This window comes from Dermacentor andersoni, chromosome 4, assembly GCF_023375885.2.
Source record: "Dermacentor andersoni chromosome 4, qqDerAnde1_hic_scaffold, whole genome shotgun sequence".
NCBI classification, from domain to species: domain Eukaryota; kingdom Metazoa; phylum Arthropoda; class Arachnida; order Ixodida; family Ixodidae; genus Dermacentor; species Dermacentor andersoni.
The window spans coordinates 30,663,181-30,674,825 of NC_092817.1; the positions used below are offsets into that span (position 1 = coordinate 30,663,181).

General features: G+C 50.0%; 1 protein-coding gene across 1 annotated transcript in view; it reads left to right on the forward strand.

The window, feature by feature from the left end:
* Positions 1-417: 417 nt before the first annotated feature.
* The window catches only part of LOC126536626 (glutamate receptor U1-like), a 25,659-nt gene continuing 14,431 nt past the window's right edge, over positions 418-11,645 (forward strand). Inside the window, exons 1-2 of the mRNA XM_050183657.1 lie at positions 418-597; positions 6,546-6,649. Of these exons, the coding sequence (XP_050039614.1) occupies positions 418-597; positions 6,546-6,649 (284 nt within the window). The remainder of the gene's footprint in view (positions 598-6,545; positions 6,650-11,645) is intronic.

Genomic DNA, 11,645 nt, shown 5'->3' on the forward strand with positions numbered 1-11,645 from the left:
CCATTTGGACCATAATTCGCATTTCCAATCCTACAGACGAGACCCATGCCATTTTCTTACTAGTCCCGCAAGAAATGGTCGCATGTTAACTATACAGTCTCTGTCTATCTGCCATTCATGTGTTCTGCAGCCTGCCGGTAGAAACCTATCCAACTTACTGAGGCAGTCATAGAAGCCATTGTACACCTCCGGTCGCACACTTTCGAAACGGCGACTCTCACGAAGGTTCACTGCTGACTTTAACGTTTCAATGAGCTTGTTTTGCTGCAATATTTGCTGCTGCTGTATCTCCAATGACTTCAGAATAGCTGACGGTACATCAAATAAAGATGACTCAATGCGAGGGCCTGTCTAAAACCGCGTCAACACAAGTTGGCCCAATGAGGGTGCTGGTGCATTTACTTTTGCTGACCCGTTATGGAGAAGTTCCTTGGACGACATAGAGGCTTCAGCGAAGACAGGGCCGACGACCTCACCTGTGGTTATGTGTTCAGGAAGGTCGAGGGCATATTCGTCTTGGACCTGTGGCATTTCTTGAAAACCAAGCGGCCACCACAGTTTTCAGCACAGAATGTCACCCACATCCCGGTCTCTATTGTGGGCTGCGCCAAAAGATGTAGTGATACTCTTCACAATAACATAGAATAAATATTGTCGTTGAAGCATGTCGCCATTAGCCGCTTCTTCTTTATTCTCCCCTATTTTCCGCTGCCTCTTTTGTTTCCATCTGTTTCCATCTTCTTGAGGTCGCTTCAAATATGTATTCAAATAACTTCAGATAACTCACCAGCTCCAATCCGTAAATTCTAATATGTGCCCTGAAGTGATTAGCTTTCAAAGTTAATAAGTAATATTTGTTAGTTATCAGTACAGCATTTTGATTTCTTTTACAAGAAATGTCCACCGCTTCGAGTAATCCAGCTCAAGGAATAGAATTGCGCTATCTGCCAAAGGCGATTTCTTAAATACTTAAATGTTTCTAAATAGCGAGAGCGCCAGCGTCCGTCTTATCCTATGTCGCCCCATTTTCGCCCTACGACCGTAGGTGGTGGTAACAACTTTATTGAGATTCTGCTCAGTTATCTGGCAGGCCCGAGTCCTAGGATGGCCCCTCACGAGGAGCGACCCTTTCGGCCCAGGCAACGAGGGCTCTTTGTAGTTTTTCATCCGGCGTTCTGAGCAGCTCCTCCCACGTCTGTTGTGAGGGAGCTAGCAGGAGCGACCTGGGAGGGGGTAAGCCCTCGCACCCCCAAAGAATGTGATTTTGGGTAGCCAATGTTTGATTTGTGCAGTCTTGACATATTGGGTTCCATTGCCCGTTGGTAATTATGGCGAGCCAATGTGGGCTGGGGAACGACTTAGTTTGGATTCGACGCAGAATTGAGGCTTGCGCTCGCGTGAGGCTTGCGTATTATGAGCCTCCAAACAATCAGATGGCCCGCGTTTGCCTTTTGCTTGAAAATCTTCAGTACACACGCTCTTTTTGGTATTTAATTCTGTACCTACATTACACCCGCTTTCGATGAGGCATGCTCGCTCCATATTGAATTTTACGTTTTGAAGACTATATAGACATAGGGACAATATGTCAAGCAGTCCACGTCCGCAAGACAAGCATTGGTGGAAATCAGCGCTTCATTTAGTACACAACGCAGAGCGCTGCCTGTGTTTGGATGAGTTTACACGCTATGGCGATTTCTTTTTCTCGAAATATGCAACCCAACAACTCGCTCGAACTGTACGGTCAATCGTTCACGGGACATGAGGAGGCTATTAAGTTCTCAATGGGGCTTCGTTTGGAATAGAGCCATCCTGAAGACGCCTATCTTCCTTCTTTATCTATCACCCGTGCTATTTGTCAGCTACACTGCGGGAAAACCACAGCGGATGACCTTTATTTATTTTTATTTTTTCAGGTTCTCATTCCCTGAAGCGTATCTCGGGCAAGATCAGTCAGGGACTCCTTTCCATGTTGCTCACGTGCTGAACACCGCCAGAGAAGACGCGGTTACAAAGCTTTTATTTTTTCCTGTCCGCATAGTTAACTTCTTGTACATCGTATGAATTTACGTTTAAATAAGAACGTTCTCATGACTGCAGCCAGTATTGCGATTCTTGGCAGTGCAGCACGATGGTAAGCATGGGACCTCCATTCGTTCACTGCTACCCAATTTACAAGGAGCTCATTAGCATCCCAGTAGAACTTTTTTTCAGTTGGCCACATTGTTAAAAATGAGTTTAGGCGCGTGACGGAATCAGTTTGCGTTTGTTTTTCCAATTTGTCTTGAACGCATAATCTGATTCTGATTCTGATTCTGAACCTCTGTGTCTGCAATTACGCGGGTGGAGGTCGGCCCGGACGTGGTTCGATCCGACATTAAATGCTTGTCAATAATTACACTGATGCGGCTGTCCGAAGAACCCTTAAATACGTGATGGAGAGTAGAATTACACATCTCTTATGCCATTTTACTAATTGAGTAGGACTAGTACAGCAGCTTCGTTGCTTATGCTTATTAAGGCGACACGAATTTTTTTTTTCTCTCTGAAGCCATTTATAGGATTACGCAGCTGCTACTCGCAATCATGTTTACTTTCCTGCTAATGCAAGACAGAGAATTGGCCCAGAGCACCCTGCGTGGACTTGTTTTAATTCGCTTCGTTGAAGAGGGATTTCAAGGGATACCCGCCGCGGTAGCTTAGTGGCTACGGCTGACGAACTCAAAGTCGCGAGTTCGATGCCGGACACGGCGACCGCATTCTGCAAGGGAACGAAATGCGAAAACGCTCGTGCACTTAGATTAAGGTGCACGTCAAGGAACCCCACGTGGTCAAAATTAATCCGAAGTCCCTCGCTACGGCACGCGCCTCACAATCTGGTCGTGGATTTGGCACTAAAAAAAAAAACTCACAATTGAGTTTCTAAATTCAAGAAATCAGGTTTTTGCGAGTCTTACTTTGTGGTTATGGAGCGAACAATCAAAAAAGTTTGTCTCGACAATCATATGGAAAAAAAAATGCTAGACGCGACCGGTACCAATCACATGTTCCATCGCTATCGTAGTCGCGGATTCCGGTCTTGTTTCGTCGTCTTCCTTTTCTTCTTTTGCAAGAAAAAACACCGGAAATTCCCGCTGCGTGGAAAGTCACGCTACGAATTATAGTGCTGCACCGAGCACCAGCTGTGCTTCATGAGCGCGTGGTGTGCTGCTGCCTTTGAAATACGTGCATGGACATCACCACTCTCTGACACTGTGTGGCGCTTGCTGGAAACGGTGTACAACGGTACAGTGCGGTACACTGTTGCATTCAGTGCCCCTCCATTTGTTAGATCCTCCAATGTACGGCTCTCACTTTGCTCACGCTCTAGCTACAAGCGCCTGCTAAAGCCATGGCAATGCACTAGAGGGTGGCGTCCAAAGGTGCCAGTGCCACAAGTCATCTGCTGCAAAGTCGGGCGGTTGTACACTTGCAAGAGGAATAAAATTAGCTTATGCACTACACTTATCTGTTCTCTTCTAAAAGTAAACCGCACTGCGCAATCTTAACAGTGACTGAGTTCGGCCAACGCTTGGTGTAACAGAAAAAAAAAAAAGAATAGCTCAGTGGTTAAGCGATTCGGCTCCCATATTGCAAGCTGCCGCTGTGGCACGATTCCAACTACACTAAAGTACCGGTAATAAGCCATGTACCCTGTTTTATAAAGCACGTGATGGCATCCTAGCCAGCCTATGACCCGGTGACTGGCGGATAGCGAGTGTCTTCTTTATTGACTCTCGGCAGTTAAGTGAACGAGCCACAGGTACCTGATGCATAAACCTGAACTAAACGAGCTCGTTAATGTTTCATACAAATACCGATTGCATGGCACTAACAGCTTGCCGTGTTGGCAGAGTTTACCACCTTCAGGTTTTTCTCGTTTGCGCACTGTTGATCAGCGTTTTCCTCGTGTCAATTCGGCCAGATCCCTCTTATAGCGTGTGTCCGTCTCAGAGATACAGTCAGTCTCAGTGTTCTAATTCTAATGCAAAACTGACATAATTTCGTTCACGGAAGGGCTTCCAGGAATCTACGATCGTGCACTGGCCATTGAAATTGATTTATTATTGGCATGGAGAGTGAGAAGGTAAAACGCGCGCCATCTGTCCTTCCCGATTTTAACACGCATAATAAAGGGTTTCTAAAAGACATAACAGCGGCATAAAAATAGGTCACGTCGAGATTACGCCAAGCCATCCCTCTTGGCGCGGGCGGTTTAAATTGAGGGACTCCTACGAGACCTTCGGGAGCAATTTACTGCGCAACAAAGTGATATACTGGCACATAGAAAGCGACCATTCTAGACCTCAATTCTAAATTCTAGACGAATACTCTATCCTTCTGTTTCAACTTATATTTTCATTTACTTTCCTTTTAACCTACACGCTAGGAAGAATTGACGTGCACCTACTGGGCCGGTATTTTGTAGCGATGCCTTTTCCCATTCTATGCTTTTTCCGGCTTTTCGCGCTTGGCCAGTGGTCAGAGCGACGGTCTGCCCACATTATCAACGGGATCAGGCGGCCCTGTGTGGTGGATGATAAGAATAGCATAGAATAAGGCATAAGGCATCGCTACAAAATAGCGGCCCTGCTCTTTTCGTCGCAACTGACTTAACCTATCCGATTCTGCTGATTCTGCCCCATCCAATTCATAGCCCTTAAACTGAACACAATCAACAATCACAGCATCGTTTTAAACCAGAAAACCAGTACCGATGTGACATCGTCTGATAATTTTCGGTGCAGCAGAGTCAAGAAACATGACCGAATTGGCAGACGAAGACACGCTCCTTGTGACTAAGGCTTTAAGCTCACACATGCACAATATGCGGGAGAGTGTTACTAGAAATATTTTGGTTCAAGTAACGTTGATATGATAAACTATATTTGCGCTTTACAATCTATCCATGTTTGCCGACACACAACACAGCCCAGCACGTGGCCCCTCTACCGGAATCGCTACGCCAATCACACGGTGCGCGTCTCGTCGTCACCGGTGAGCCCTCGTTGAATCTTATTTCATAACGTTGAAATAGGGCCCATTTCTTACTTATTATTGCAGCAGCAATTATACGGAGACTCCAGGCACATTTCCGCCGTCGCCGTCATGTTGCGTGTAAAGCCAAGTGCGATAACATCGCGGCAGCCCGCCGTACGCTGTGGGCGTGAGTGAAAGCATGCAAGGGTGAGCCGAGAAGGATGCTGGCTTGGGAGGTGTTGACACACGGCAGCAGAGGCGGTACGGGAGGGGGGGGGGGAGAGGGGGGGAGGGGCACTCTACTCCCGCGGCGGCTGCGTATGGAGTGGGAGCGGCTGAGCGCGGCCACGCGCGGGCCCTATCTTGAAAGCGATGTGCTGTGGTTACAAAGTGTAGGCAGTCTTAAGCGCGCCGATGGCCGATGGCTTCGTGTGCGCTGTGCTCTCGCCGTTCGCGATTAAGCGAAGGGCAGCACGAAGGTCAATTCGCTAGTTGCATGCTGCCGCTCTTCCTCACGGCAGAGTTTTGACTGCCCGCGCTTACCGAGTGATATGTGTTCCTGTTTGCCAACGCGCGTGACACCGTGCTTGTTAATTTAGTTAATAATGGAATGTTTGCAAGCTTATATAGCCGATAAAACTACTATCGTTACTTCGTATATAGCTGTCTAACAATCTGACTTTTTTATCTTTTATATTATTTATTAGGTTCGAAAATAAACACCACCAGGAAATGCACTTACCATGAAGGCTTCTGAACTTCTTTAAGATCAGAGGGACGTTTCGCAAACCGTTATTCTCGCCGGAATAAATTGATGAAACTATTTTGAGCAATCGTGAAAGCGGCTATCAAACGGGTAAAAAGTTAAGTCACTGCAGAATAATTTTTTTCACGTCCATATTTATTATTAAGTGCTCATAAATGAATGCGTAATCAAAATTTTACTTAGGATTCTTTGGTGATTCCATTGTTAAACCACGTTGCTGATAAATTTGCTTCCGGGCTGATTTAAAGCAGTCGACAGATGCTTTTGAAACAGGCTTGTTGGTGGTATGTGAAGCCCTTGTTGAGGTCGACTGATCGGCGATCTTATGCTGTTGGGTCGCTCGCTATCATTGATTATTGCCTCCTTGAAAGGAGCATTCACTTTCTAGTATATCGTATGAGTCAATGCAACTACTAGGATGGTATATGTAGAACTCATTAGCGAACCAACCTGCTCCTATATATGCAAGCGAAAGAGATCAACAATACTTTCAGCTTTTTGGTGCATGGCTATTGCAGGCCGTAGCGCTTAAGATTAGGCAAGAAGATAACACTCACCCTTTTCGGCCTGCCACACACAAAGGAAGACTTGAATCATGTTCCCTTCCTTTTTTCGACGTTCTGCTGCATTTGTGCTTTCTCCATAATCCTTAGCTATGCGCTGCGATAGATGAGAGAGCTACCCGATGTAACAAAGGTTCGCAAGGTAGAGACTGAAACATGCTGAAAGTGTTACCGGTCGTATGCCACTGGTGTCGCAGTGGCCCCCATACTCGATTTACGTCAAGGATGAACACGGACAGGACAAGTTCTGGGGAATCTCGGGTGCGCTCCTCGGTAACCTGACCGAATCCATGGGCCTCAGGTGAGTGAGTGGTGTGTGTGTGCACAGCGGGCCGCGCAAACGCGCAGCTTCACCCCGCAGTGCACGTATCGAGTGGCGGAACGTCTTGCAAGTGGCCAAAGACAAGAAGGTTCATCTGTTTAGTGCCCACTGTATCTCATGTCTTCACATATCGTGTGCTATGTTCACAAAGTCGCGTACTTTGGTTTGCTCTTGACATGGTCTGCCGTTCTTCGTTGCATAAATAGCTTTCCTTACGTGTTCGAACATCTCATGGTGCTGCGGAAGGCCATGGATAGTGTCCTTCGCAGAATACACGTCGCTTACAGTAAATAGTGCACTGCATAATCCCGCATGGCCTAAACCCAAAATCGCGCCGGTGCTGCAGTCATCAGTATCTTTGTGTGCAATTGACATGAGTCCCAGTGAGAATGAAGTTTATTAGAAATTCCGAACCAACGCGCGGTCCTGGTTCAGTACACGCGTACACCACGGAAATCTTCTGTAGAAATTTTGCACGCGTGATGCCGCCATCACTGATCTCTCGTAGGGAATCTTTATGCTTGCCTTCAACAGACCCGTTGGCAGATGAGGCTTGTCAAAGTTTTGTACACGAACAACGGAAGAACATTCAAGAAAGTCTCGAAGGACATCAAAAGACTGTGGACAAATAAGTCCAAGCGTACTTTACGAACCAGAATATCCAATGGAAGTTCATTCCAGAACAAACTCTCTGGTGGGGAGGATTCTGGGAAATATTGTTTCGTTCAGTGAAGACTACGTTGTAGAAAGTACTCGAATAAAATTATTTAAACTTTAAAGAGTTGTTCACAAGACTCACGCAAGTGGGCGCAATAATTAATTTGCGACCAATAACTTCCGTCTACGATAATCATTGTAAGCCAAGCCAGCTTACTCCAGGATATTTGACATTTCCTGATCAAGTTGTCGAAGACCAAGAAGTGAACCGGTTAGATGTGGAACCGTTTATGCAATGTTGTTGTTGTTGTTGTTGTTGTTGTTGTTGTTGTTGTTGTTGTTGTTGTTGTTGTTTCAAAACAAAGCGCTAAGCTTCCGTCCCTCCGGCGCTGCTATTCCAACTTTGTTCTCTTTTCTTTTGGTCTGGTGTGGTCTAGTGTAGCCGATGGAATAAAGTAAAATTAGAAGAGTGCAAGAAAGATCACGGACAAAATTAAACAGCGTTATCAGTGGGATCAGCTGGCCGTGAATTATGGATTATAAGAGCGGCGTAGAATCGAGAGGAAGGCATTAGTACAAAATCGCAGCCGTGCCCCCCCAAATGTCAACCGTGTTACGCATACGCAGGACCAAGTGTTCCAAAACAATAAAAAACACAGATGATCGCAAGCAAGGTCCAGGCACGTCTTACATCGTGCACGCGTCGACGAAGTAAACAGTTAAAGAAAACGGAAAAGGAATTCTGTATTGTTTACCTCACTCTGCCTGCTGCGACAATATCTCTCCCACTGTAGCAAGTAGGTGACGCCCCCTCGGACATAATCTTGGTTCACCCGCCATGCTCGGCGGCCTGCTATAGCTCGGCAGGCAACAGTGGTCACCCGCACCACAATAAACACCGACGAGCACGGCAGCTCGCCGGTCAGTAATCTTTCAGCACCACCACGCTGAGAAGCCCTCCCTTGTTCACGACCCGGGGTGGATCGTGACACTGGCGACGAGGATGGGATCCTCGTGACTCTGGCGAAGAAGCTGGCGACAAGTACCTACGGAGCGTCCCACGCCGCCGCGAGCGGCGAAACACCGCCCCCCGTTGCTGTCGCCATGCCGCTGTACGGAAGGCTCGAGCCGTTCGAGGGAGATGGGTCCGCCTGGCAAATTTACGAGGAGCAAGTCCACGTGTTCTTCCGGGCAAACGACACACCCGAGGCCAAACAGCGGGACATTTTCCTGGCCAGCTGCGGGACCCGCGTCTTCAGCCTCTTGCTCGACCTTCTGAAGCCAGCCACGCCGCACGTTAAGACGCTGGGTGAGCTGCTTGCCATACTGCGCTCGCATTTTAACCCAGCACCGTCCACACTAATGGAGCGTTTCCGCTTCAACAACCGGAGCCGCCGGGAAGGAGAGACCCTCGGGCAATTCGTTGCTGCGCTACGAGGGTTAGCGAGTGCCTGCGCCTTCGGGGACCAACTGGACTCGCTGCTCCGGGACCGTTTCGTCTGCGGAATCAACAACCCCGCCATGCAGACGCGACTCCTGGAGCTTCCCGACCCGTCGCTGGACGACGCCGTGAAGGCAGCGCTGGCAATGGAAGCTGCCGCCAAGGACGCCGGCGAGATTTCCCGTGCGACTGGCTCACCGTCGGCGGAAGCGGCGGTCAACAAGTTCGCGACAAAGGGCAGTACCTGCGGTCGCTGTGGTGGTGCCCACTCCCCTTCACAGTGCCAGTTCTCTCAAGCACAATGCTTTACGTGCGGGAAAACTGGGCACCTGGCACGTGTATGCCGAAGTGGGAGGACGAACAGCAAGCAGCAGCCGGATTCAAGCCCAGGTACAACACAAGCCCGCGGCCAGCGTAGCCGTCGCAAGGGTACGCGGCCGAGGCATGCGGCAGCAAGCTCAAGCTCTTCCGCGGCCAGGCTCCACGTCGTGGCCGAGGACCCGCCGATTTTCGACATGTGGCACACAGGCTTTGTACCGTCGTCTGTGCCGCCATACATGCTGACCGTCGAAATATGCGGGCACCCCATTTCCATGGAGCTGGACACGGGGGCCAGCGTGTCTGTAATGGCCGGGAAGCTCTTCAAGCGGACTTTCCCCGGCGTGTCCGTCGAGGCTTCGGGCGTGATGCTGCGCAGCTCCTCCGGGCAACTCTCCCAGGTCCAGGGTCAGGCACAGGTCAGCGTTCGTTTTGGCGACAGGGAGGCAACCCTTCCCCTTTACTTAACGAAGGGGTCGTCGCCGACGCTGCTGGGCCGAAACTGGATTCATGTACTGGGCATTCGTCTGCCAGAGTACCCGGAAGCCAGCCTGCATGTGATGCAGAGCTGCCAAATCTGCCAGGAGCATCAGCGAGCCTCGCGTAATGTGGAAAGCACCCCCTGGCCGTTTCCACAGAGGCCCTGGTCCCGCCTACATGTGGATTTTGGGGGCTGTGGCGGTGGTGGCGGAGCAGCCTCCCTGCGCTTGGAGGACCTGCAGAACCAGCTCGAGGAACAGCGGGAGCTGGCATCGGCACGGCTGCTGGAGCTGGAGCAGCTTCAGCTTGACCACAAGGAGGCCCTGAAGACGGTGGAGCAGCTGCGGATAGAGCTGCGGTCGCTGCCCAAGAGCCTGGTGGTGAGCACAGCAGAGTACAAGTGCCTGCAGAGCCAGTTCTCCGTGCTGTACAACGAGAGCATGCAACTCAAGACTCAGCTGGACGAGTGTCGCTCCTTGCTGTCGACAGCCAAAAACTCACACCTTCGCCACATTGAGCAGATGGAAAGCGAGGAGCTCGTTGTCCAGAAGAAGCTTCGCTCGGAGGTCATTCGCCTCGAGGACAACATCGTGCAGATTCGTCAGGAGTACGAGAATCTACGCACTGAGTTTGAGGCGTCGTCGGTGTCCAGCGAGCAGGCTCAGCCAATCAACCGGGAGATGCGGCACATTATAACGAGCCTGCAGAGCCGCAACCGGCAGCTCAAGAGCGAGGTCTCCCACAGTAAGCGCAAGCTGCGCAAGGCTCAATCAGAGAAGCAGAAGCTGGCTGCTGACCAAGGGTGCCGTCCCGGGCAATTGCCAGAGTTGGGAACTCCAGTTGTCGCCAGGAACTTCCGTCCTGGCCCACCCTGGTCTGCCGGACAGGTGGTGTCTCCTGCCAGCGCCTCATCGCTGCTCATCCGCATGCCAGATGGGGCCATGTGGCACAGATACGCCCACCATGTCAGACCTCGCCTCGGGACCTGGCCAGCACCCTCAACTGCCACTGAGTTTCAGCCCGCAGGAGGACTAGTGACAGCACCAGTCGCTTCTAGCGGAGTACCACCTACCTCGGAGGCGGCAACCGTAGCCAGTGGTGCGGCACCCGTTGGACCGGTGTCGAACTCGGCACCACTCACGAGGCCGACCACTACGGACCCTCCGGATAGAGCGAGGCTGGTCCAGGCAGCACCCGGCGTTGCCACACCCGACCCGACCCGTCGACACCGGTACCCAGGCGGAGTACTTGACAGCGGAGGCCACCAGACCGTTACTCGCCTGGGTAGCAGGCACCGTCGACCCAGCTAGGGTAGAGGCAGAGCCTCATAGTGTGAACTTGGACGTTTGTTTTTTATTTAACAAACAAACTGGGGGTGAGGGGTTGTAGCAAGTAGGTGACGCCCCCTCGGACATAATCTTGGTTCACCCGCCATGCTCGGCGGCCTGCTATAGCTCGGCAGGCAACAGTGGTCACCCGCACCACAATAAACACCGACGAGCACGGCAGCTCGCCGGTCAGTAATCTTTCAGCACCACCACGCTGAGAAGCCCTCCCTTGTTCACGACCCGGGGTGGATCGTGACACACTACGCGTAATTCAGCCTGTTCCATTCAGCCCGCTGACAAAGGCTTGTGATGGTTTGTTATCTCATAGAGTCGGGCCTCTGGCTGCTATAGCATAAAAGTTTAACATATAATTTATATTCCATTTCTGTGAACGCTTAAAAGAACAATTATACAGCTGTCCTTTAATTTATTGGTAGCGTTACCCGTGCAGAGAATGTAATTAAATCGAGTTATTACGACCAGCGCCTAAAGCGAGAAAAAACACACAAGCAGATGTGAGTTTTGTCACTAGGTAAAAGGCCCCTAACGATCACCCACGATCTTCCTGAAAATCACTTGGTCAGATTTCTATAGACATCAGAATTCACTTCCGGGTCAGTCGCAACTGCTGGCAATGTAAACTACGGGCCAACGAGCCATTTTTGCGGTTTTCGCCTGCTCAATCAATGTTAGTGAAAAGAGCCATAGCAAAACTCGCCTTTCTAAATGCACTCAAGAAATCACGTCACTA